Raw genomic sequence first — 26,322 nt, 5'->3', positions numbered from 1 at the left:
GAACTTCTCACCCTATCTCTAAGGGAGAGGCCAGCCACCCTTCGGAGGAAGCTCATTTCGGTCACTACCCACAGCTCGTGGCCAGAGGTGAGGGTAGGGACGTAGATCGACCGGTAAATTGCGAGCTTTGCTTTTACACTCAGCTCCCTCTTCACCACGACGGACCGGTGCAGCCTCCGCATTACTGCAGCTGCAGCACCAATCCATCTGTCGATTTCCCGATCCCTTCTCCCATCGCTCGCGAACAAGAACCTGAGATACTTGAACTCCTCCACTTGGGGCAGGAACTCATCCCCGACCCGGGAGTGGGCACTCCACCCTTTTCCGGCTGAGAACCATGGCCTCAGATTTGGAGGTGCTGATCCTCATTCCCGCTGCTTCACACTCGGCTGCGAACCGTTCTAGTGCAAGCTGGAGGCCTTCACCCGATGAAGCCAACAGAACCACATCATCCGCGAAAAGCAGAGATAAGATTCCGAGGCCACCGAAGTGAAAACCCTCCGCCACTTGGCTGCGCCTAGAAATCCTGTCCATAAAAATTCTGAACAGAATCAGAATCAGAAAGGGTTTTATTGTCAAATGTTGAGCAGGTTTACAACATTAGGAAATTGCTGCGGTACTTAGTGCAAACATACTGTCATATAACGCTTAAATAGACATAAAAATAAAAATAAGAATTAAAAGTGCTAAGTAGATAGATATATACATGAGTGCAGGTGGTGATCAGTTCCAAACATGGAATGATGCAGTGAACACAGGGGGGGTGGGGCTGTGTGCTTCCTGAAGTCCACAATAATCTCCACTGTCTTCTGGGCATTCAGCACCAGGTTGTTGTGGCTGCACCAGGACACCAGACGTTCAACCTCCCTCCTGTAGGCAGACTCATCCCCGTCCGAGATGAGTCCAATAACAGGCTAACGTACAGGCTAACAGCCTAAAGAACAGAATCGGTGACAAAGGGCAGCCCTGGCGGAGCCCATCACCTACCGGGAATGAGTCCGACTTATTGTCGGCAATGTGAACCAAGCTCTTGCAACGGTTGTATAGGGATCGAATGGCCCATAGTAATGGGCCAGACACCCCATACTCCCACAGCACCTCCCACAGGACACCCCGAGGGACACGGCCGAATGCCTTTTCCAAGGCCACAAAACACATGTAGACTGGTTGGGCAAACTCCCATGCACTCTCAAGTGTCCTTGAGAGGATAAAGAGCTGGTCCAGTGTTCCGCGACCAGGACGAAAACCGCATTGTTCCTCTTGTATCTGAGGTTCGACTAGCGGATATACTCTCCTTTCCAGCACCCTGGCATAGACTTTCCCAGGGAGGCTGAGGAGTGTGATCCCCCTGTAGTTGGAACACACCCTCCGGTCCCCCTTCTTAAAGATGGGGACCACCACCCCGGTCTGCCAGTCCAGGGGTACTACCCCTGATCTCCACGCAACATTGTAGAGGCGTGTCAACCAGGACAGCCCTACAACGTCCAGAGCCTTCAGGAACTTGGGGCGGACCTCATCAACACCAGGGGCTCTGCCACCAAGGAGTTGTTTAACTGCCTTAGTGACCTCGCCCCCAGAAATTGGCGGGTCATTCCCCTCATCCCCAGACTCTGCTTCCTCCTCGGAAGATGTGTCAGTGGGATTAAGGAGGTCCTCGAAGTATTCTTTCCACCGCCTGACAATTTTCTCAGTCAAAGTCAGCAGCGCTCCGCCAGCACTATACACAGTGCAGGTAGAGCACCGCTTTCCCCTCCTGAGACGCCTGACGGTTTGCCAGAATCGCTTCGAGGCAGTCTGAAAGTCTTTTTCTATGGCCTCTCTGAACTCCTCCCACACCCGAGTTTTTGCTTCAGCCACTGCCCGAGCCGCATTCCGCTTGGCCTGTTGATACCTGTCGGCTGCCTCCGGAGTCCCACAGGCTAACCAAGCCCGATAGGACTCCTTCATCAGCCTGGTGGCTCCCTTCACCTCTGGTGTCCACCATTTGGTTCGGGGATTACCACCACGGCAGGCACCAACCACCTTGCGGCCACAGCTCAATGCAGCAGCTTCGGCAATGGAGACGCTGAACATGGTCCATTCGGACTCAATGTCCCCAGTCTCCCTCGGAATGCTGTTGAAGCTCTGCCAGAGGTGTGCATTGAAGATCTCGCGGACTGGGGCCTCTGCTAGACGTTCCCAGCACACCCTCACTACGCGTTTAGGTGCACCGGGTCGGTCCAGCGTCCTCCCCCGCCACCTGATCCAACTCACCACCAGGTGGTGATCAGTTGACAGCTCAGCCCCTCTCTTTACCTGAGTGTCCAGAACATATGGTTGCAGGTCTGGTGATACGATTACAAAATCGATCATCGACCTACGGCCTAGAGCAGGGCTGCCCAATCCCAGTCCTCGAGAGCTACTATCCTGCAGCTTTTAGATGCATCCCTACTCCAACACAGCTGAATCAAATGAATGGCTTGTTATCAGGCCTTTGCCAAACACGATGGCATGCTGAAGAGGTAACCAAACCATTTGATTCAGCTGTGTTGGAGTAGGGATGCATCTAAAAGCTGCAGGACGGTAGCTCTCGAGGACTGGGATTGGGCACCCCTGGCCTAGAGTGTCCTGGTGCAATGTGCACTTATGGACACTCTTATGTTCGAACAAGGTGTTTGTTATGGCCAAACTGTGATTTGCACAGAAGTCCAATAACAAAACACCGCTCCGGTTCAGATCAGGGAGGCTGTTCCTCCCAATCAGGCCCCTCCAGGTCTCGCTGTCGTTACCCACGTGAGCATTGAAGTCTGCCAGCAGGACAACAGAGTCTCCAGGTGGAGCACCTTCCAGCACACCACCCAGGAACTCTAAGAAGGCTGGGTACTCTGAACTGCCACTCGGTGCATAAGCGCAGATGACAGTCAGGACCCGTTCCCCGACCCTAAGGCGCAGGGAACAAACCCTCTCATCCACCAGGAAAACCCCAACGTACCGGCAGCAAGCCGAGGGGATATTAGGATACCCACCCCAGCCCGCCGCCTCTCACCAGGGGCAACTCCAGACTGAGACAGAGTCCAGCCCCTATCCAGGAGACTGGTTCCAGAGCCCAAGCCATGCATAGAGGTGAGCCCGACTATATCTAGCCGGTACCTCTCAACCTCACGCACTAACTCGGGCTCCTTCCCCACCAGAGAGGTGACATTCCATGTCCCTATTGCCAGTCTTGGCAGCCAGGGATCAGTCCGCCAGGGCCTCCGCTCCTGGCCGCCGCCGGGCACACAATGCACCCGACCCCTATGGCGCCTCCAAGGGTGGTGGGCCTGCGGGAGGATGGGCCCATGTCCCCTTTTCGGGCTGTGCCCGGCCGGGCCCCATGGACTAAGCCTCGGCCACCAGACGTTCACCCTCGGGCACCCTCCCTGGGCCTGGCTCCAGGGCGGGGCCCCGGTAACCCTATTTTTTTTTCTTCATAAGGGTCTTCTGAATCGCTCTTTGTCTGGTCCCTCACCCAGGGCCAATTTGCCATGGGAGACCCTACCAGGGGGCAAAAGCGCCCAGACAGCATAGCCCCTGGGATCCCTGGGAACACAATAAGGTAGCGATTCACGGAGATTCTCCGTGAATTGAACTTAACAATGTAATTTTAATTGGAAAATATTTCATTCACAAATGCAGATTCTGGACGAATGATCTAAACCTGTTTAGTAAGTCTCTGAAAGCAGTTCAAAATGGATCAGTCTATAAATTACTCTCATTACTTAGTAATTTAAATTTAATATGTGTGTGTGCCTTTTTTCTTTTTTCTCTTTTCTTTTTGTATAATTTTTATTTATTGACATATTTATTTTTCATATTTATATTTATGGATCATTGTATTTGGTCAGCCTGTGTTGTTGTTACAATATGTTCAATACAGCTTTTTGCCTGGCAAAAAAGAAATCAAGTATCCATCCATAAATTTAAAAGTTTATGCTGGACTTGGAATCAGTTTCGTTATGTTTTTCCAGAAGCGTTTAGCAGCACCTGCAGTCTTCCTCGGCCGGCAGTCTTTGCTCTGTCGTCTGTGCAAACTGAAGGAGAAGTGATAATACCTGTAAGTAAGCTGCTGGTTGTTTCTCACTGTGGATGAAACTTTTAATGTTAGGCAGGCTCCAGATGGAGGCCCAGAGGTACCAAACCCCCACTTTCTCTCCTCATTCTCATTCCTTTTTTTAAGTGGTAACTGCTCCAAGATCCTTTTAGAAAAATCTAAATAAATAAGGTTTGTATTTTGTTTTGTAACTCCTGTCACTTGTTTCCAGTAATGATGCCCAGGTATCATCTTTTTGAATTAGCTGTGTCTTGTTACCCTGATGTTTCCTGTATCACTGAATACTGCTCACTGCTCTTGTTAAACTCTGAGAACCTTGTTCTTGAAAATAGGTACCAACGCACTTCTATTCCATTTCTCAGTCATCCTCTCCAGAGCACGCCTTCGCCTCTCCGGGCTCTTTTCCAGCTGTTCCCTACTCTCATTGTGTTAAACAATCTGATCAAAAGGTCCACTGCCCTCTCTCCTAGACATTTCCTGGTATGTCATCTGGACCATCTGCCTTTCCACTCTTTGTCCTCATCATAGCTACCCTCATTTCCTCCCTACGAATCATCAGCTCTTCCTGATTCACTCTTTCCACCATCCATCCTCCACTCAAAGTACTCATTTTGAGTGCTAGTACACTTCCATCTCTGCCCTTAATCACCCTAACCTGTTGCACATCCTTTACAGTTTGATATCTCTGCCTAGCCAGTTGATACAAGTTCTTTTCTCATGCCTTAGTATCCGACCTCCTATAAAATTCACTATCTGCCTTTTCCTTTGCTTTTGCCAGTCTGTAAGCACTGTTTTGATATACTCAGATGTTAATTTTGTGTTTAAAATCATTCAATAAGGAATCAAACCTGATTGACTGAAACAAAAATGATTCTGAGAAATCAGTGGTGTGAGCATTTTTAACCCTTTATTATACTGATTCATATACTTTCATCAATAATGGGATAATCTAGTTGAACGATAGGTGTGTATGGAGGTTTTACAATTTGTATAAATTTCACGGTCAGGTGAGGGTGAGGACTATGTACAGTTATTTCCAAAGAATTTGGGGAAGCAACATATTTTGTGATTTTGTCTCTGTCCACACCACAGTGGATTTAAAATAAAATAACAAACAAACAAACAAAAAACAAGATGTGATTGAGGCACAGACTTTCAGCTTTAATTCAAAGAGTTTAACAAGAGCACTGCATTAGCTGTTTAGGAGACAGACATTTCTATAGTCTCCCATTTTCTTTCTTTCTTTCTTTCTTTCTTTCTTTCTTTCTTCCTTTTTTTTTTTTTTTTTTTAACAGGAACTGGCTATTTGGTGTAGCAAGCACAAGAGTTCCATAACAATACAAGGCTACTTTTTGGCACAACACTGAAACAACAGAGTATAACTTTTTGTTTTCAATTAAAAAGCAAAACAAAAAAACTGTCTTTATTGTTCTGTATGAGGGAAAAGTCATCTTTGTAGGTAACTGTGACATTTTATATAAAAAAAATTAAATCAACTGGATGTATCAGGTACAATAATCGAAATAAAGTGAATAAAATTAATGAATTATGCTATTTAATAAATAAATAAATAAATAAATAAATAAATAATACGGTTACTTTAAAATAAAAGATTGGGAACTGATTTCCACACCTCCTCGCGCTGTGTGAACGACGTGCTGACGTCACGGTCGTGCGTCGCTGTGGAGGAATGTGCGGAAAGTTGTGTTCACTTTTCTCCGTGCGCTGTTCGTCGAAGGGAGAAAGAAAAACTACAAACAGAAGCAGAAGTCCAGGAAAAGTTTCGTAGAGTTCGGACGTGAGGAGCCGGTGAGTGTCCAGGCTGCAGGGCGGGAAGTGTCGGGCTGAAAGCGCATCTGTGCGGGGTTTTTGTCGGAGCGGAGCGGCTGCAAAGTTGAAGTCAGTTTGGGAAAATGGAGGCGGTGAGGCGGTGAAGAAGGCGCTGTCCGGGGCTGATCAGGACCATGGCTAACACTCTAACACATCGACCCACACTTTCCCCACATTCTCCCGGCTGCCAGCTGCAGATTCGCCGCTGAAAAACAGCTGGAAAAGCTCCTGTAACACTTTAGACCGACTCCGAAGTGCCGCAGTAAAATGTCGCTGTTTGATTCGACTTGTGCGCTTCCGCAAACGAAGTTTGGTGAAACTCCGTAAGGATCTGAAATGGTGGCTGTAAATTACAACGGCAGCTTTACAGCTACCATTTTTACACGAGTAAAATATAATCTCATGGGTTCAAGTTAAAAGTGAATTTAATCAAACGTCTCAGGAAAAAAAATCGTGAGTGAGATTTTTTTTTTCTACAGAAAATAGTTCCTGATGTTGTTAGTCCCCAGACATCCTAAATCTGGGCAGATTGTTGGACTTTCACTTTTTAATCCTTCACTTAAAACCTCCTTCTTTTGTCCACTCTGACCTTATTTAACTTGATCCAAATCAGCTGAACAAGTTTACTTCCACCACTGCTAATTCGATGTCGACAGATTTATGGAGGTATTTGTGTTTTTATGTGGCAGAGTTTTAGGTTTTTTTCACTTCTGTTTTTCCACCATAAATTCGGCTTATTTTCTGCTGAATAACTTTGACCTTTAGTTGGTGAGATGTGGGGTTTAAGTAGCTGCCAGGCGGCCTCCTTCCCCGCGGGATGGTCCTCTAAACTTGGTGTTTTTCCAGAGGGACTTCTGTGTGGCGCTGTCGACTGAGCCGTGGTGCTGCTTTCAAAATGGCCGACAAAGCGATGCAGTGAAAGTTTTCAGTTGTTATTTCAGCATCTTTACTGCAGGATGTTTATTCTGAGAGGAAGGAAAATTACCCTGTAATGACTTCCTCTTTTTTTATAATAGGCAAATTCATCTCCCGGGAGGCTCATTAATTAGTAATAAGCGCTAATATTTAAAATTGGTAAATTAAAAAGACCTAAGCCGCAAGTGACCAAGCTATTTAAGCGACTAACATGACCAACGAATCGCTTTTTTACTATGAAAAATATTTTAAACAAAATAAAATAAAATGAAGTCCCATTTTTTTATTTATTTTTTTTACAATAAGTTAAAAACACACATTGTATCAGTAAAATGTATCATACAGTCCAAGTATTACAAATATTTTTAAAAAGTTTTAGTAATACTAGGAAAAGAATACATTTTTTAAAAGTTAAGACAAACACTGTTTCTGTGACACATTTTATTCCACGTAGGAGTACGCTGTGCAAATGCACTGCGTAAATTGTGAGTAAGAAAAATTTACACACAAGCCAGTGATTTATCAGTAATTTTATACCTGACTGTGTTCGTACTCTACCCTCAAACTTAGATGTAACAGCATGAGAACAAATAGTGGCCCTTTTCTTAGGAAAAAGCACAAGTCTTTAAATAGAAAACTGCTGCTAATAACAATAATAAAACTATTGTCGTTATTATTGCCCTTTGGTCATCATCTACAGTTTGCAAAAATCCCCCAAACAAACCATAATGTCTCAGTCATCCAGGTCATGTTAGCCTAGGAAGCTTTATAAGAAGGCAAGTGGACTTATTTAAATTTCTTGAAAACGTTTCACGTCTCATCCAAGAGTTTCTTTAGTTCTAAAGCCAAAGTGAAAGTGATCAAGTGGAACCTCGCTTCCCCCCCCCCCCCCCCCTTTTTTTTTCTTGCCTTAGCGATGCAGGTTTCTCTCTTAAAACATCGTCACCACTTCTGCTTCAACTGGAGGTAAACTAGAGGAGTGATAGAGAAGTAGTGGCAGTATGCAGATTGCACAAGCCTGCTGGTTCAGAATGAGTCTGATTTAGTAACATGCGAAAACAAGCCGGTCCACATGTTTTGTAGATTATTTTTTTGCACAGGGTAGGAACGGTTCCACTCAAATATTCAGAAATGAGGGCCATGAGCTTGTGTGGATTTGCAGATTTGCATTTATCTGTAATTATGGACATTATTAAGTAGATTGTGCTCAAATCCTACATGAGAAAAACTGTTATCTGTGGTCCGTCTTAGGCAGAGAGGATTTAGAACTCTTCATGTTCAGTGTTACACATAAGTTAAAGGAAAAAATAACCAGAAACATATATGTGGTTATGATTCTGAGGTCGCAGTTATTAAAAATATTCCTCCCGTGTCGTTGTCCCTGCAGCTTTCCGTGTGTCTAGGTGAAGCGCTGAACTCCACATGGCAGTTCAGCCTGTGTTCTCACTCGATATGTTCCCCGTGGGTGTTCCTCTGATGGAGGATGGGCAGAATCTCAGCGACATGCCCAGGAACACGCTGCCCGCCCCTCAGTTGGTGATGCTGGCAAACGTGGCAGCGGTGACAGCCGGGGAGAGCAGCGGTGGCTGTGATGGTGAGAAGGAGATGATGGAGCTGAAGACCGTGGGAGGCAGCTACTCGGACAGCGAGGACGAGAGTGTGGTCAGGTGAGGAAGTGAGAACGAGTCCGACCTCGGCTTGACCCCCATATTAACCAAGGGAAACTTTAAACAAACATTGGAACTATTTTTTAACTCATGGGTTGTTTGCTATTCCTGGAAACATCCAGCCGTTTCTATATTTGCCATTAAGAGAAAAAACCTTCAGCGACAGCTCCTCTGAATGGCAGAAATCATAATCACACTTTTTTTCTGTTGAGATTGCGTTTGGTCAAACATGATTACACACACAGGGTTCCCGCAGGTCATTAAAAAGTCTGGATTTAAAATGAAGGAAGCTAAGATCTATAAATGTTTTATGTTTCCCTGTGAAGTTGCAAAAGGCGTTACATATTCCAGTTGAGGACAGCCCGTGAAGCTCCCATGTGCTCCCAGTTCAGAAGCGAGTTATCTGCCTTTTTTGCTGTCATGAAGAATGAGTTGTTGCTTTTGTAGTCATTTTCCCTTTCCAGCAGCACTTAGTGTGGGTAGTTTGGTTTGATTTCAGCTTAACTGTGAGTGCGTATTGCGAGGAATTCCCTCGTTTGTGCAAAGGATGCCCACAGCAGGCAAAATATTTTAAAGCATGCTCTAGATTTTCTGATTGAGATATTACTGATAATAAAAGAAAGACCTGCTCTATAGAACCTGATAGTAATATTGCAGATACCTGTTTCATCTGGCCACTAACTCACCTGTGTGTGCGATCAGGTATGGCTACGAGAACCAGAATCAGAGAGATGCCGGTATTGAGAAGTATCCCGAGACTCTGGGCCCAGGTATCCGTGCTGTGGTTGTTGGAAACAGGACAGAGGAGAATGAGAACAAGGATGAGGAAGACAAAGCTGAAGATCTGTCCTGCCCGCCTCAGCCCTGCTCCTCCTCCGCCACCACCACTAAAACACCACCTCCCCAGGGTGCCAAACGCAAAGAGACCCCGCCTGCTGTGACGGAGAGCACGAAGAAGAAGAAACCGTTCCTCTGCAAACCATGTCACTTCCAGGCGGAAAATGAGCAGGAGTTTGTGGATCATCTAAGCACCCACAGTATCAGCAAGATGATGGTGGTGAACCGGGTGGAGGGGAGGAGCAAGACCAAGGCAAAGGAGGCGGAAGCACCCGAGGACCCGGCAGGTGGTGAGGCCGAGAGCGGCGGGGAGGTGGCAGCCAATGCAGATGACATCAAAGGGCTGATCAGGTGCGAGCGCTGCGGCTACAACACCAACCGATACGACCACTATATCGCCCACCTGAAACACCACAACAAGGAGGGTGAAGACCACAGGTAAGACCTGCACTTGTGCACTGACACACACACTTTGCCTCCATATACCAGCATTTTGCAGGAAAATTAATGACCAGTTGTTTTACCGACCTGAGTAACGAGTGTGTGCTGCCGCTGTGTCTCTGCAGGGTGTTTAAGTGTACTCTGTGTCCATACACCACCGTCAGTCAGTACCACTGGAGGAAACATCTAAGGAATCACTTCCCCAGCAAACTGCACACCTGCAGCCAGTGCTCCTACTTCTCTGACCGCAAGAGCAACTATATCCAACACATTCGGACTCACACTGGTACGACGACCCTCTGCGTTTCTGTCTTTTGCCTGTCTGAAGTCTTTTAGGCACTAAAAGTGTCTGTATGTAGGTAGTCGTGGGACCTCAGTGTTATTTTCTGTCTATTTCAGGTGTTCGCCCATTCCAGTGTCCATACTGCGACTACTCAAGCTCACAGAAGACCCACCTGACCCGACACATGAGGACTCACTCAGGTAAAACTAACTGTAGAGGCTAATAAATCAGTTGGAGAGTTGAATAGTAAACTGTTAAATCAGTTGTACAACACTGCTCGATGTTTCTCTTAGCCAGCCAGAGTGAGTGGTTTGCTCTCTTTGTTTGGCACTTGTTCCAGGATTAAGCAGATGGCGTAAAGACCCGGGCAGTTTGTCAGGGCAGTAGTAGTAGTTAGGGCTGCACGATTTTGCATAAAATGAGAATCATGATTTTTTGGCTTAGAATTGAGATCACGATTCTCTCACGATTTTCTTTTCCAGTATAAATATTTATTGCACTTATTAACTGCACATCAACTTCGTAACAGTTGAGACTGAACATAAAAACAATAAATAACCATAAAAACAACAAATGTCTCACGTTTTGTTGTTGCTGCAAAATGTTGAACTGCTTGAAATTCCGTCTCCACCGTTGCTCGACGCTGCGTGTATAGAGCAAGTAGTGCAACGATAGAAAAATAGTTGCGGGACGGCACTGTGTAGCGTTTGTCTAGGGTGTTGATCATTTTCCTAAATCCCTCGTTTTGCACAGTGTTGATGTGCCATATCTTTGGTCAGGTGATAAGTGATAGCCTCCATAATTTCTTTGAGTTCGACGTGTATAGGGAAGCGCTGTATAAGGTTCCCATTATTGGTGTTTGGGTGGTTGACCGGGACGGATTTTCTCCTGTCACTTTCTTGTCATCCCTGACGTGCTCTCCGTTGTTTTTTCCCTGCTAACTTTAGCATCACACGGCACAGCTTCTGTATCACGTGGTATAAGGCTCCGCCCTTGTCATTTGTTGAGCAGGAAGAGTGAGCGCTTGTTTTCATGCAGAGTGCGTCCCGGATCAAAATGCGGTACAATCGTCGTCGTCTTTTTTTTTTTTTTTTTTTTTAATCGTTGTCATTTGGAAATGAGATCGCACATAAGTATGAATCGAGATCGCGATTTTCTAACGATTAATCGTGCAGCCCTAGTAGTAGTAGTTTCTTGTCCCTTGAAAGCAGGATTGTCCCATATTTATAAAATACGGCCGAGTTTGACACCCTTGGTCTAGATTCTGAAATGTACCTTTCTTTCTTATCTAGCTCATAGTTGAATATTCAAGACCCGAGAGTAAAATTGTTAAAGTATTAGTATTACAGTAGTTTTAGTGCTCACACTGCTGTACTTTAGTAGATGTAGCATGGTGATATTAGTGATATATGATAGGACTAAGTAGAATTAATATCACTGATGTTTTCGCTCTGTTTTTGTTCCTCTGACTCACTCTGAACATTTCTGTTTGTGTTGCTCTCACTGAAGCTGTCGCTGTTGGACTAACATGGTAACAGCAGAACTATATGCTACCACCTCCTGTGTTGTGTTGTGTTGTGTTGTGTTGCTCTGTGGGGCATTCACACCGAAGAGCAGATGAATCTGAAAACATATCAGCGGGGTCAGAAAACGGCCTCTGATTAAGTGGTTTCAGTTTTATCTGCTCCTCTGTGATCCTCAAACTCCTGCATGAACGATCCTGTTTCAGTTTTTTGGCTTCCATCGAATACACGAATAAACCTGAATGATTTGAAAGTAATAATTTTGCAGATTTTACTAAACAAGATACAATTTATAGATTTGCTGAGAAAAGGTTAAATAAAAACGCCACCTATAAAAAGCAAAAAGCACATTAACAGCAATTTGACCAATCTCCACGTAACCAAATTCTGTGAGGAGGGTAGGATGGTAAAGTTTTGTTGGTTTGGTCAGCAGTAATTGCCCTCCCTCACACCGTTGGATAAATGTTTGGTCTATGGGCTCCAGCTGGAGACCGTTCAACTTCAGCAGTGATGATCTTTGGCCTGAAAGGTGGCCACTTTAAACCGAAGTTGATGTTTGGAAGCTAGTTTGCTCGATTTCACCATGGAGCTCATTCAAAAAACAGCAGCCACAATGGGAAGTTGTCCACAGGTGCACAAGGAGATTACTTTGAACTAGAGATGAGTCAGACTTGTGCATGGTGTGTTTTTTGTTCTTTATGGTTAAGAAAGGGACCTCAGGGTTGTGAATACAGACATATAGCAGTTACAGACAAACATAAGGAATCAGTCTACTGACGTATATAGATCCTCAAGTATCAGACTCACCTGCTGCATGAAGCTTTTCTATATCCTACTGCCTTCACTGCAAGGGTGTAACACCTCACTTTCTTGTGTGCAGGTGAGCGTCCTTTCAAGTGCGAGAGCTGTACCTACCTGGCAGCCAACCAACACGAGGTGACTCGACATGCTCGACAGGTCCACAATGGTCCCAAACCTCTTTCCTGCCCCTACTGTGAGTACAAGACCGCTGATCGCAGCAACTACAAGAAGCATGTTGAACTCCACCTCAATCCTCGGCAGTTTCTCTGTCCCCTCTGCAAGTATGCTGCCTCCAAGAAATGCAACCTGCAGTATCACATCAAGTCTAGGCACTCTGGCTGCAATGTTGCCCTGGATGTTTCCAAAGTCAAGCTGCGAGTCAAGAAACCAGGTCCCGAGAGTGCAGAGGAAAAGTCAGACTCTGGAGCAAATAAGCTTGATGATTCATCCAGCATTGAGGAAGACCTGGACATGGACAACGGGGAGGAGGAGTCGAGTCCTATCAATCTGTCAATCAGAAAGAACACTCGGCCCAGCACTGGCCAATCGGTACAGACCGAAACACCTGGCAAGGTTCAGAAGAAATCAACCATCACATCTGAGAAACTGCCAAAAGCGAAGGACAAAGTGGAACCAGAGAAAAAGATCACAAGACAGAAGAAGGTCGAGAAGGTCACTGAGAGTCCGGTGGAGAACGCATCTGTTAAAGAAATACAGATGGAGACAGAAAGTTTAGAGAACAAAGTGAAGAGACGAGCCAAGAAGCTTGCAACAGAGAAAGTAGCTGTTCAGAACCAAGCAGAAGCACGCATAACCCAGAAAGACCCAGCAGAGAGAGAGAAATCTGACCAACAAAGGCCAGAGGAGGCAAGATCAGCCAGGCAGAAGCTGCACAAAGAGGAACAAAAAGGGATGCCTGAGAAAGAGAAAGAAAATCAGAAGAATGACAGCAAAAATGCCAGCAAAGCCAGAAAGTCTGGAACAAAGAAGTCTGAGAAGACTGCAGAGCACGTCAAACAAGCTCCACAGAAACACAAGTGTCCAGAGAAAGGTCAGAAGGAAAAGGTAGTCAAGGAAAAGGCATTAAAGAGGAGAGCTGTGGAGGCTTTAGATCTTTCCAGCAAGCCCTGCACTCCATCCAAGACCAGGAGGGTGAAAGCCTCAGCTGTGGAGGATGTTCAGTCTAAACCTGCCTCACAAAACACCAGTAAGGTTACTGAGTCCAGTCTGACAGCACACAAGTCCAATGGGGCAATACCAGCAAAGCAGAAGAAGACGAGGAGCTCCAACAAGAAAGCCCCCACCCCTCAGCCTGCTGTGGAGCCAGCAGAGGGTCGAGCAACTTCAATCAACAGTCCATGCTCAGAGGCTCAGAAAGTTTCTTCTCATCTGGACAACTCAAAGGAAACCGCTCACAGCGACCCAACAGAACACAGCCCTGCAGCAAGAACCACCGCAAGTACACATGCTCCACCAGAGCCAGAAAAGACTCCAAACAAACACTCTAAGAAGACGGACATTTCACCCACCTGCAGCTCCGGTGAGGACACGCCTTCTCCTGCTGAAGAACAACCTGCGCCAACATTCCTAAAACCCAAGTCACCACCTTCTCTGGTGCTCCCTGGGCAGCGAAGCAAACCCACCGAGCCCGAGGATGACGAGGGCATCCACAGCAGCCACGAAGGAGGGAGTGACATCAGCGACAGCGCCTCCGAGGGCAGCGACGACTCCGGCCTCAATGGCAACGGCGCCGGGTCGACTAAGATGTCCAATGACCCAGAAACACCCACTGATGAGATCCCAACTCCTACTGAGCTAAAGAGTCACATGTGCATCTTTTGCGACCGCACGTTCCCCCTGGAGGTGGAGTATCGGCGCCACTTGAACCGCCACCTGGTGAACGTCTACTACATGGACAGCAGTTCCCAGAAATGAGGAGTTGTATCCAGCACACTGTGCATCTTTAGGACCCGTCTCTGCTTTAAAGTGCAGACACTCCAGTTGTGTGAAATAAGACTGCACAAACGTATAAACTGAACAAATGTCTCATCATTTGGTGTCCGAGCACCAACTCTTTAAATTTAGCAGCTGATTCTATTCAGTTATCACCAGATTTGCTCTTGTTTTGCTGATTTGAAGACTTCCAGGATTCTGGAAGGTCTTCCAGAATCTGCCTCCTCCTGTGGAGTCCTGGAAGAGGCGTCGGGGGCTATGTTAGGTGCTCAGACCCTTTTGAACTTTTACATGCTGGTCTGGTCTGGTCTGTAGGGTCAGTTTGAGCCGACACACTGGCATGTACATATGCTTTTCTCTCTCTCAGATCATGTCCACCTCAACTCTGCTGTTGCACATACAATGAATTTTAACATCATATCAATTTTCATGACCTCCACAGAACATCTGGAGACCTTTTTAAACCTGTCAGTGTCGTGAAGTCTCCATGTAGGGAAAAAAAGAAAGATTTTCTAGTGTAAAAGTGGAATTTTTCCCCCCCTTTTTTTTTTTAAAGAAAAAACATTCAGTGCCTTTGACAATCAGCTGTTGAAATGTTGCGCTTTTCTTCTCATTTGTTTTTATATTTGTCGTCTGAAGGTTCAAGTCTGCAGAAAAATGCTTTTCTCCTTTGGTGTGTTCAAACAAAACCTGAAGCAGAGTCGCTGGATTGTTTTTGGACCTTTTCACAATCACATATATTAATAGCCAGTGGGATGACTGCTTCTTAATAAACCTCACCAATACCTGGAGTCATGTAACATTCAAATGAAGTCCTAAGATTACTCTCCTTATCATTTAGCAGCTGGCTTTTCCTCCATTTCTGGCTTGAAGTAAATGGACAGTCTGCAGGAAAATCGACACAGCTCAAAGCAAATCTGTTGAATTTGTGTTCAGTTCTTCACAACCTTTTCCAAACTTTGTTTGTAATCACGCTGCACTTAAACTTCACTTTGCTTTTGGTCTGAATATGCTATTTTTGTGTTAGGGACTAGTGTTAGGGCTACTTTATGGAAAAGATTGATTAAAACCAAACTAAATAGTAAGTCTACTTAAAATAACCAGATTTTTGAAAGGATGAAAACCTGCTCACACAATTATTTTGTGCTTCCACAAAAAAAGTGTGTGTGTGTGTGTGTGTGTGTGTGTGTGTGTGTGTGTGTGTGTGTGTGTGTGTGTGTGTGTGTGTGTGTGTGTGTGTGTGTTGAGCAGGCTTCAAACCACATAGCACCTGAGCCCCACGCCTTCAGGATCAAACACTTTAAGTGTCTCACCGTTTCCTGTGGTGGCCTCTCACTATTGTGACCACTGATGTTCTTGCATCTGTGCATTAGCAGCTATTTGAGTCTGCTCAAATGTGCCTAACTGGAATAGCTGAATTCCGGATACTTTTCACCAGACTGTGCAAATTTGTCAGCACAGCCCATATTATAGAGGCGCCAACAGGAAGATGAATTTTATTCTCAAAATTCCCTTTTCCCCTTAGTGTGGCCCTGGTACCAGTTTGTGAATGCTTTGATTAAAGATCTGGTTATTACACCAGCTGTAGTAAAACATTAAATTCCATTAATGGTTAGGGGTTGGGGGGTTATTTTTCATTTAGTGGAGACGCCAAAGTGTTTTCTTTCCAACTGTACAGAGTGATCGTCATCCGAGGACTGTTATTATTACAGAGGCTTATTACTATCAAATGAAAACGACATCATGTGTATGAGTTACTGCTTGTAAAGGTTTGTGTCAGCAGCAGCTTGTGTAGTTTCTGTAACTTAACGATAAGGATGGTGTTATTTGATCTTTTCTGTAATTAAGCCCATTGGGGCTCATCGAGTCTTCCAGAGCAAGCACTGCCCTCAGTGCTTGCTCTCAGGCATCTCTAAGCCTAACTGAACTGTGACAGAAAGGTGAAAATGATCTTTTTAAAGAAAGGAACAAAATTTATTTGGGGCTGCGTTCAGAGGACACTACATTTACGTGAGCCAAAAAGTCCGTCCAGTCAGTCCCGAAACCGCTTTTGTTGCTAATTCACACTGCGATCAGGTTCTTCCTGCTTCTACAGACTTTGTATTTTAGTTTCCGTCTTGAAGCCTCAACTTGAGCACCTTGGCCTCCACCATGCCCCATGTACAGCTTAATATCAGAGTAACTGAGTGATGAAAATGATCAGATAATATTACACCAACTTTATCGTTTACAAAGGTTTGCAGCCTGTTTAACAAGATGAAACGTCTTCTCCTGTCAGGTTTAAATCAAATTAGAAATGTTTGTCTAACTGTCTGATGTTATTGTGAGTAGCTTGAGTGCGCTCTTCAGCTAAAAACTAACCGATTAAAGCTTTAATCTGTAACGTACTTTCTTCTGCTTTTTTGTAAATAAAGATTTCCAAACACTATCAGCAACTTCAGCATCTGTCTGCCCGTTTTTAATAAAGTTGGAACATATTCAGAATTAACCGGAGCTCGGAGTCTATTAAAAGCCTCATTATTTCTAAAAATCAGACTTCAAAGAAAATCTGGTGTGACTTTAAATATTTACAACATTTAAAATATCACACATGGATGTGTTTTTGCACAGAATGGAATCAAAGCATCACGACCAGCTAACACCAAAACCCCCCAAATTAACAGTTTTCCCAACAGATTTTTGTGAACACGAGTTTAAATAGTAAAAAGATTTAATGTGAGGGTATTTCCACCTAGACCTCTGATTTTACACCTTACATTTAAAACAAATTAAATTTTATTTATATAGTGCCAAATCACAACAACAAGCATAAAGACCCTGCAATAATAGCGAGATAACCCCAACAATCAAATGACCCCTTATGAGCAAGCACTTGGTGACAGTGGAAAGGAAAAACTCCCCTTTACCAGGAATAGACCTTTAGCAGAACTGGCTCAGGGAAAATTAGTATACAACTTAATGAAATACAAAGTCTAATGTCACTTATGAGCAACATCAATAAAATAAACCATTTCAAAGAAGACGCTCTGAAAATAACAAAACAAATGATGAACACTGTCCAGGAGGTTAAAGTCTACCAGAAAGAGTGAAAGAAACAGGAGTTTCTCGGGGGAAACAAGTGAATTATTTAAGAACCACAAATAAAGAGGTGAGGAAACGGCACTGGAGGCCCAGTTTGTGAGGACGTTGGTTTAAAAGTGTGAATTTAATTTTATTTCGATAGTATAACTTCGTATTTATTGTGGCTGAATTTCAGCCTGTCACTGTCAGAACATTAAGACACAGCTGTATAAACGCCATTGACGATAACAGTATGAAATATGTATATTTATTTAACAAAACGACACACATCCTCCAACAAAGCCAAATTGATCCAGAATCACATTCCTTGAGGTCAGAGGTCAGTTCTTCTAGATGTGGAGCTACAACCACCTGCAGAGAGTCTTGGTGGTGAGAGCGCCTCCTCCACATCCTCTACCCTTGGCTCAGTTCTTCTTCTTCTTCCTCTTCACCTGCAGCCTCTCGGTTCCGGTGGCCGACAGTCCGCTGTGCAGCAGACCCACGGCTTTCATTGGTTTGTATGCAGCAGACTTGCGGATACGTTCTCCTTTCAGAGAGATGACGTGAGGAAGCAGCGACGGCGTCCTCAAACCGAAGCCTGCAGCTTGCGGCCCGTGAACTCTCAACAGCAGCTGATCGCCCTCCACTGCTGTCACAGCCACCCAGCCTGCAGAGAGAGAGTGCGAGAGATGGGCAGGTGAGGCAGGTGAGACACTGAAGGTGCTGCAGGTGATGTTTATGAATTTACCTGCAGATGACAGTTTGATGTCAGCAGCAGCCTCCAGGTAACCCCGACCCTCCAAACTGAACTCCTGAGGAACCAATGCAGGAAACTCCTTCATGCGCTCCGAGCCTCCGACAGGCACCTGAACGCAGCACGCACACAAGCATTAATAATCACAAGCACTCGAAAGCAGCACTGTGCAGGGCTCATGCAACTCACCCCCAGCAGCACGTGTCCACCGTGTTTCTCATAAATGCTGTCGGCTTTTTCCAGGCTAGTGATGTGAACCGGCACCCGATCGGAGGCCACGACAGAAAACCAGCAGGACTTTTCTCCCTGTGGAGGACAGCGCGGATCAGCAGCTTATCAATCACTTATTAGTCGCTCAGAAGCACCAAAGAGCTCATTTCTATTTGTGGCAGCAGCTGCTTCAGGAACATCCACATGTTCAAGTACCAGTGGTGCCGTTTCAGAGCCCAGGCTTACGTCCATGTGCCACTGTGATATTTGTAATCCTTAAACATCTCCAATCATGAATGTATCAATTTATTTAACAACATCTGGGTTAATTTAAACAGATACTGGCTCGTTGGTGTGGTCAGGATAACAGAAACTTGAAGTGTTCTTTGTTCAAAGTGGAATTATTGTAAAGACTTCAAAGGAAAAAAAAGATTTAGGTTGACAAGTTTGAAATTTATTTTGGATTTTTCCCTTTAATTTTTTCCCCAGCCAACTGTGACATTCACACCCACAGGTACAGGTGACCACACCTGTACTCATTAATAAATAAATGACTGAAGAATACGTTCAGTGGCCTCTCCAGCAAGCCTCATCCCGCTGTTGGACTCTGATCCAAAAGTATTCCTTGTTCTGCCTTGCCCTACCCCCTCCCCCAAACTTCGAGGACTACAGTCACTAGCTCATCCACCTCAGTGGAGATGGAGTCCGCTCTCACTGGTGCTGCTCCTCCACTCTGACTAACAGCTTGCTTCTCTTGCTCTTTTTCACTCTTCGCCACAGTAGTTGGATTTCAGTTCTTTTGTTCAGCTTCTTCTTCTCACCTGCAGGAAGTCGATCCTGGCCAGAGCTCCCACAAACAGACTCGTGCCGGGCTTCAGAACGAACGTTCGCGGGACAATGGCCTGGGTGGGAACTACCAACCTCACTTCCTGTTCATGCAGCAGGTTTAGAATCTGAGAAAGAGAGAGGAAAAGAAAGATTTGTGAACATCCAATGTCAGGAACACACTGAGGAGAAGTCTATTCAGTGGAGCAGTGCCCCTTGCTGTGTGGAGGCTGGCATTTACAGTTAACATGTAAAATCAGAGCTTCTGCCACTGATTTATAGTTAATGAAAGTGTAAGGGTGACTCCAGAGATATTTGCTTAGAGAATGAACTCAGGTGACTACAATAATTGGGACGAAGGGTAGCCAATCATAAGAAAGTCTTCTTAAAGGACTAGCTCCAAGCCTGAAGATTAAAATGAGCCTCACATCAAGCTCCTTCATGATTCCCGGCGTGTCGTACAGCCAGTGGGCGTCTTTTAGCTCGTTGTGACTCAGCTCCTCAGTTGACCTGCTGGCAGCTGGAAGGCAACGTCACACAGAGGTCAAAGGTCAAATCAGCAGTGTAGTAAAACTCTATAAGACTTGTAATAATTTATGAGCATCACAACTGGAGGCTTAGATGGGAGAGAACATTAATGGAGTCTCCTGTGGAGTAAGTAAATATCAGTCTGAATACAGGAAGAAGGTAAAGCATGTTACAGCAAGATAACCACTAATTAAAGCTTCAATAATGATCACTTAAACATTTTTGGATTCTCATAAAATGCTTTCGACAGATTCCTGCATCAGTTCGCCCACCTGTCGTGGTCTCCTCGCCATCTTCGTTTTCTCCAAATGCCAGGCTGTCAGGATCAAACTGGATCTCATTCGGTCTGAATCCTTCAACCCGGAATGTTCTGCCAATGCGACCTGAAGAGATAAACACATGTTCAGACAGGAAGCACCTCCTCGTCTTTCCTGCTCCTTCACCACTTACCCACTAAGTATCCCTGCTTGCTGAAGTACTGCAGCCTTTTTAGCTCTTCTGGCAACAGCTCGCTCTCCTTTTGCTGCGACGCCTCCTTCAGTCGCTCCTGACGCCTGAACATCCTGTACGGAGTCGGGTTGATGATGGGGAACTTCAGCAGGTTCAGAGTCGTCCCTGAATGCACCACAGCAGGAGGAAACAGTCACATGATGATGGGAAACTCAACAGTTTAACCAAGAGACAAGAATATCAGAAATAATTGAAGAGGAGAAGAATTAAATCATTAAAACAGTATTTAGATATATATATATATATATATTTTTTTTTTTTATTGCCAAATGTCTTAAAATAAAAATAGACTCTCTGACACCATCTCTCGTGGGGGCAGCTGTCATTAGTAACTGTTAACTAAGCTCCTTTAAATTATTCTACGGGAAAACAGGAAACTCAAAAAAATAAATATGATCGGAATAGATTTAACTAAAAATCTAAAACCAGTAGCATTTGTCTTGAATGTATTGCTGACAGATTTGTTTGTGACAGAATTTTTTTCAACCCGAATTAAGAAGCAGCCACTTCAAATTCATAAACATCTCCCATCATGCTCTGGGACTTCTCTGTATCTGGATGAAAACAAAGATACGATAAATTGGGGAAAATGTACATGGAGTCTGGTGCAGACCTGGCCACGGTGAGATGGTAGCCTTGTGAATGACATTTGAGGCTCTGGACTTGCAGTAGTCGGACTCCAGGAGCGTGTTGAAGAGCGTCGACTTCCCGGCATTGGCGCTGCCCACCAGGTACACATCACCTTTGTACTTCCAGGACCGCTGCAGACTGGAGATCAGCTCCTCTATGCCGTACCCAGTCTTAGCACTGATCAGGTGGACGTCGGTCACCTGATCGCCAAAGCCGGCTTCCTTGCAGTACTGAGAGAGCTGCCGCTTGAGTCGCTGCAGGTAGTTCGGCGAGTCTCCGGGCAGCAGGTCGATCTTGTTGCCAAGAACAACGATGTATTTGTTGCGTCCCACCAGCTCAGGCAGGTCGGGGATGATGGAGTCCGGCACGTCGAGTAGATCGACGATGAGCAGCACCAGAGCCTTGTGCGGGCGGATCTGCCGCACCACGTCCCGGTACTGGTCTTTGGGCATTTGCAGGTTCAGGGCCTTGTGGTGGTGGGTGAGCAGGTGGCAGCGCTGACAGGTGGCGCCGCTCAGACGACCCTCCTGGACCAGCACCTTGTATTTCTCACTGGGCAGGTAGCCAGGGACAGCGGCGGCGGCGCAGTGCAGCATGGCGCCGCAGCCTGAGCAGCACGTGTCGCTGACCGGCTCGTCCACGTCGGGGGTGCCGTAGATCTTGTGCTCGCCTTTCCCCACAGCCGCCTTCTTTTTCTTCTTTGCAGCCACAATGCTCTCGTCCAACGGGAAGTCCACATCATGGAACTGGATCAGGGAGTCCAGCTTTGCCTGCGGCTCCTTCAGGACGCCATGCCTCAACAGCTGCAGCTGACGCTCGAGAGACCTCAGGTGTTTCTGCGGGGACAACTGAGTATCGACCAATGATCCGGGCGCAGCAGCGGAGGAGGAGGAGGAAGTGGTGGCACTCAGTTGATGGAGGAGCTCTTTCTCCTCCTGACTGGAGTCCTCATCTGCATCTGAACCAGGAGAGAAGAAGATAGACTCATGACACCTTTGCAGCAACTCTGCAGACACCTGTCCTCTGAAGCTGGAATTGGGGCTTTAAGGCTCGGTTTTCAGTGATTGCACACCTAACCTGCTCCAGAGCAGCTTATGTTACAGAACCACCACCAACCAATCATTCCACTAAAAAATAGCATTGCCACTCCTGGAAGATCCCGCAGACCTCAATGTGCAGACAGCAGGAGGGTCTAAAGCTTTTAAAGAGTATTCAAAGCATTATTAAGAGATTCTTAGTAGTAGTACCCGTCTGTTCCTGTTGATCATATGAACATAGCAGAAGACAGACAAGTAATGCTATGCTAATACCTTTACTGATCCAGCAGAAATAATAATAATAATAATAAATGAGAAAAAACTATTCCCGGAGAGTTCAACTTTCCAGTTAAGGTTGAACTGTCAGCTGGTGCTTGATTTTAGTGTTTCTCTTTGATAAACCGATATATCTCCATATTAAACACATATACAGAGATACACATAAACAGAGATATCTCCACATTAAACTGTTGCAGAACAGCTAACCACCTGCTGGGCTGAACCTGTTCTTATCCCTGTAGCACCTGCGCGCTCACCTGTGCAGTCCAGAAACACGAACTGCTCCTCCAGGTTCGGGTCTACGGTGCAGGTCCGGACCCCGGGCCGGCTCAGACCGCGACCCCCCGCGGCCCCAGAGCCCCTCTGCGCTCCCGCGGCAGAAGAACACGCGCTCCTCCACAGGTGGCGGCGGACGCACACCTGCAGGATCGTTAGCATCCCGACTGCCGCACGCGCACTCAGCACACGCGGAGGAGCCGACCTCTCTGCTTCAACTTCCTCCTGTGGACGTGACGTAAAGCTAGTGGTTTGTTTTTGTTCCGGTTTAATAAAAAATAATAATTTACTTAACATTTACTTTATTTTTTTTAAGCAATCAAAAATCAAACACTGCGCGTGAGATAGTGATAATAAAGTAATTCATAAATTCAGCCAAATGGAAAACGTTTTATAAGTCGTGACGTCATAATGTCCTGCTATCTGAGACGTTAAGACAGGAGAGCTCACTCCGCCTTAAATTTAGACGCACAACTTTAAAAAACAAAAAGCAAAAACAAAGTGTTTACAGATTGGCCTTAATTAATTTGCTTATTTTATTCTTTAGCACAGACAATTCACAATAAATATTTGTCACCAGATAGTATTTAAGTCTTATTTGTGTCTTTACTCGTTAGGTGGAGAAGCCTGGAGGCAGCTAGCAGCTACAACCAAGTTACCTATGTGTTATTGATTGCTGTGGATGTAAAATCCCTCATCGTGTCTCCACGTACATTGAAAAGGTACTGTCATGCGTGGCTGGAGCCTTCTGAGTAACTCATTCAATGACCCCAGCTGGTGGTAAAGTAGGTGGTGGTGCAGCTGGATTGGAGCAGGGACTGGGAGCATCAGTCCAATCAGACACAGGGATAGTAAGGGGGCAGGTAAGAAAGAAGAGACATCAGGCAGAGTCAGTGCCAGTGTCAAGGGACTGACCAGTAGAATTAAAAAAAAAAAAAAACAAACCCTGATAGGAATCATCTCATTGAGAGGGAGCGGAAGGAAGTACTAAGGAGTGAGACCTCACGCTCATAGAGGATCTGCACACGTCCTGCCTGACTTTCTTTCTGCAGTTCCACTCGTTTCGGACACTTTCTCAACATGTTGAAGCTGAGCTGCTCTCTGAGGTCCGCCGCGCTACTCCTCAGACCCGCTGCTGCTGCTCAGGTGAGTCCAGCTGCAGCCCAGAACCAGCCCAGCAGGTCAGTGCACCGAATCTGCACCTTGACCCTGACAGTGCACGCACGTCCGAGCTGGAACATGTAAACTTTAACCTGTGCACACGCACATTCCTGCTCTAGACTTCATGTTTGTGAGCTCCGTGTGTGACCTGCTGAGCTTTGATCTGGGTCAAAGATCACAAGTTTAAAATTAACCAGCAGCAGAAAAGCAGTGGGTTCACGTGAATACGCACACGAGAACACACACGGAGACACAAACAGAGCCTGCTCTGTGGTCCACGGTCACGTATCCCTCAGCTGCAGTGTTTTAAGGAGCCCAGCAGGTGGCAGCAGGATACAACTAAAACCGTTTCCATGACGACAGTTTTGTGTTGATTTTTATCAGGGTCTGTCCTCCCATGCTGGGTTCTGGATGTTCCTCTAACACTGGTCATATCTCTAACACAGATTAAAGGGCTCACATGCCCCCAATACAGACTTATAAACAGATTGTTTTGAGTTTTTTAATGTGGGACCCAAAAAGGCATGGGAGAAGGGGAGTGGTTAAATAAGAAACATCTCTGACAAATTAAAAACAAAAAAAAAACAAACAAACAAATGACTTCCTGCTACCTTAAACATGCTTTAGCAGTTCTGGTTGTGGTTCTGGTTCCAGCCTTAGATGGTTCGTTATGCTGAAAAACTGCATCTCACAGAGGAGTTAGTGATATTAGGTAAACAGAAATAATTTCATGACCCTCAACCCCAATTTTATTTAGATAAAGGACAGTCTGATGGTACACACTCATTTGCTTATTTATTATAAAATTACCCATTCACACTGTTCATCTTCATCCTGTCAGTTTATGAGGGAGTATAGCCCTGCACACACTTCTGTACACTTCTTTCAGCAGTCACATCATCAGTGATGTTTCCTGAAGTCATCCGGTGTTTCAGTCCTGTGACATCAGACGTCCTCGTTCAGGTGACCCAGCCAATGGCGATCGGTCCCTGACTTGTGCCCCAGCAGCATTGGCCCATGATTCAGACCTTTTGATCCAAATGTGTTTCTTTGTTTGCTGATTGGCTTGCGTGTTCTTGTTGCTGTATCATACAAACGCTGATTTTAGGACAACAGAAACCAGAATGTGTTTTGAGTATCGATGAACTCCATGCTCCTTCTTTTCTGTCAGAGTGAGACCTCTGCACTCCTCCCTCCTCTCTGCAGCCACGTGCGCACTTCGGCACCGGTCCCCAGCAGAAACACAGAACCTTCTATGAGTTCCGCACCTACTGCATCCTCCCGGATCAGAATGCCGCCTTCCTCAAGCTGACCAATGAGAAGATCCACCTGCGCACTGCCCACTCCGAGCTGGTCGGCTACTGGAGCGTTGAGTACGGTGGCCTGAACAAGGCCTTCCACATATGGAAGTATGGTGAGGACCTGTTTCTTCTTCTCTCACACAATATGAAGGTGTTTCTTCTTCATGGGGCTTTTAAAAGGTAACGGGTCCCTACCCACTCCTCAGACAGTTACGCCCAGCGGGCAGAGGTCCGGGCGACGCTCGCTCAGGATCCCGCCTGGGTGTCAGAGTACCTCTCCAAGGCCTTACCAATGCTGACGTCACAGGACAACGAAGTCACCTATATGGTTCCTTGGAGCCGCCTGCAAAGTCCGCTGCAAGAGGGTGGTAAGCCCCGCCCTCTGTGTTTCACGTGTCAGTGACATCATCCCCAGCTGGTCAACACTCACCTGTTTTGTTTGTTTGTTTCAGGTGTGTACGAGCTGGTTTCTTTCCAGATGCGTCCTGGTGGACCAGCAGTTTGGGGAAAGGCCTTCCAGGCCGCTATCAATGCCCATGATGCACCTGGGTACGGCAAGCTGATAGGAGCTTTCCACTGCGAGTTTGGACTGCAAAATAGAGGTATTGAGGTGACGATGTCACTGTGAGTGATCATGGGACTGTGAGTGGTTGACAATGTCACTGTGTGCATCTCGTCAGTTCACGCCCTCTGGTGGTTCGAGAGCCCCGACCATAGAGCTGAAATCCGACACACAGCTCACCATGATGCCAGAGTGGTGGCTGCAGGTGAGACTCCGCCCATCATGACATCGCACACTGACAAAAATCCCTCATACATTAATCAATAATCGATAATCTGTGTCTTTCAGTGAGAAACAACATCGTCAATCTGGACTCTCAGAGGAACCAGCTCATGTTGCCGTGTCCTTTCTCGCCTCTGAAGTAACTTCCTGTCCTGATGCCCGCCTCTCACCCAGAACAAAGTTTAGCATGCAAACCTGATCTTTAGTTTGACCTACTTGGGCCTCTGTAGACGCAGACGTGCTCAGCAGCAAGTGTTGGCGACAGCTAAAAGGTGGGCGGGGCTTATCTTTGCTTTAGGTTAACTGACTGGGTGCTTTAAAGTTTCAAAGTGTGAAAATAAACTGTCACGTGCCTCTCAGACTCTGTGGACTGTTTTTCCGCTCATGGATGGAATTATTTTCCACAAAGCTGGGACTAAAAAATATTTAAATAAAGGAGATGATTTACACGTCATTTCACGCCTGTTATCCGATAACATCTGGAGCAGTTTACACATTCACCTAACAGGTGAAAGGTCCCTCATTTGGCTCAGAGAGTGGTTGCATCAGGCATGTGTGGAGCTACCTGCTGTGAATAAAGGAGCAGCCCAAAGTAGCTTTATATATGATAATATCTGGTACAAAGACAACATATAAAAAGGCTGAAAA

The 26,322-nt window shown here is 45.8% G+C and overlaps 3 protein-coding genes across 3 annotated transcripts; 2 read left to right on the top strand and 1 right to left on the bottom strand.

Annotated features, from left to right (window-relative positions):
• The first annotated feature begins 5,725 nt into the window (after window positions 1-5,725).
• On the top strand, window positions 5,726-16,806 carry rest (RE1-silencing transcription factor). The gene is made up of 6 exons (XM_086258608.1): window positions 5,726-5,878; window positions 8,202-8,481; window positions 9,184-9,756; window positions 9,885-10,045; window positions 10,159-10,242; window positions 12,446-16,806. Exons 2-6 carry the CDS (start codon window positions 8,237-8,239, stop codon window positions 14,299-14,301), a joined length of 2,919 nt encoding a protein of 972 aa, XP_086114734.1. The 5' UTR covers window positions 5,726-5,878; window positions 8,202-8,236; the 3' UTR covers window positions 14,302-16,806.
• Window positions 16,807-17,071: 265 nt separating this feature from the next.
• Window positions 17,072-22,669, bottom strand: noa1 (nitric oxide associated 1). Its single transcript, XM_086258621.1, has 9 exons — window positions 22,410-22,669; window positions 20,820-21,794; window positions 20,147-20,311; window positions 19,969-20,079; window positions 19,597-19,688; window positions 19,165-19,296; window positions 18,323-18,439; window positions 18,128-18,245; window positions 17,072-18,046 (listed from the first exon to the last, which is right to left on the bottom strand). The coding sequence occupies exons 1-9, from the start codon at window positions 22,588-22,590 to the stop codon at window positions 17,805-17,807; spliced, it is 2,133 nt and encodes a 710-aa protein (XP_086114747.1). The 5' UTR covers window positions 22,591-22,669; the 3' UTR covers window positions 17,072-17,804.
• A 623-nt stretch (window positions 22,670-23,292) lies between these two features.
• nipsnap3a (nipsnap homolog 3A (C. elegans)) lies at window positions 23,293-26,035 on the top strand. Its single transcript, XM_086258634.1, has 6 exons — window positions 23,293-23,574; window positions 24,796-25,003; window positions 25,097-25,258; window positions 25,343-25,492; window positions 25,571-25,657; window positions 25,741-26,035. Exons 1-6 carry the CDS (start codon window positions 23,509-23,511, stop codon window positions 25,815-25,817), a joined length of 750 nt encoding a protein of 249 aa, XP_086114760.1. The 5' UTR covers window positions 23,293-23,508; the 3' UTR covers window positions 25,818-26,035.
• The last annotated feature ends 287 nt before the right edge of the window (window positions 26,036-26,322 follow it).

The sequence above is a fragment of the Aulonocara sp. 'chitande type north' Nkhata Bay genome, linkage group LG2, assembly GCF_057382095.1.
Source record: "Aulonocara sp. 'chitande type north' Nkhata Bay isolate Kocher_YH1m ecotype deep benthic linkage group LG2, A_spYH_male_GT1.1, whole genome shotgun sequence".
Lineage (NCBI taxonomy): Eukaryota > Metazoa > Chordata > Actinopteri > Cichliformes > Cichlidae > Aulonocara > Aulonocara sp. 'chitande type north' Nkhata Bay.
This window is presented reverse-complemented; position numbering and strand designations above follow the sequence as displayed.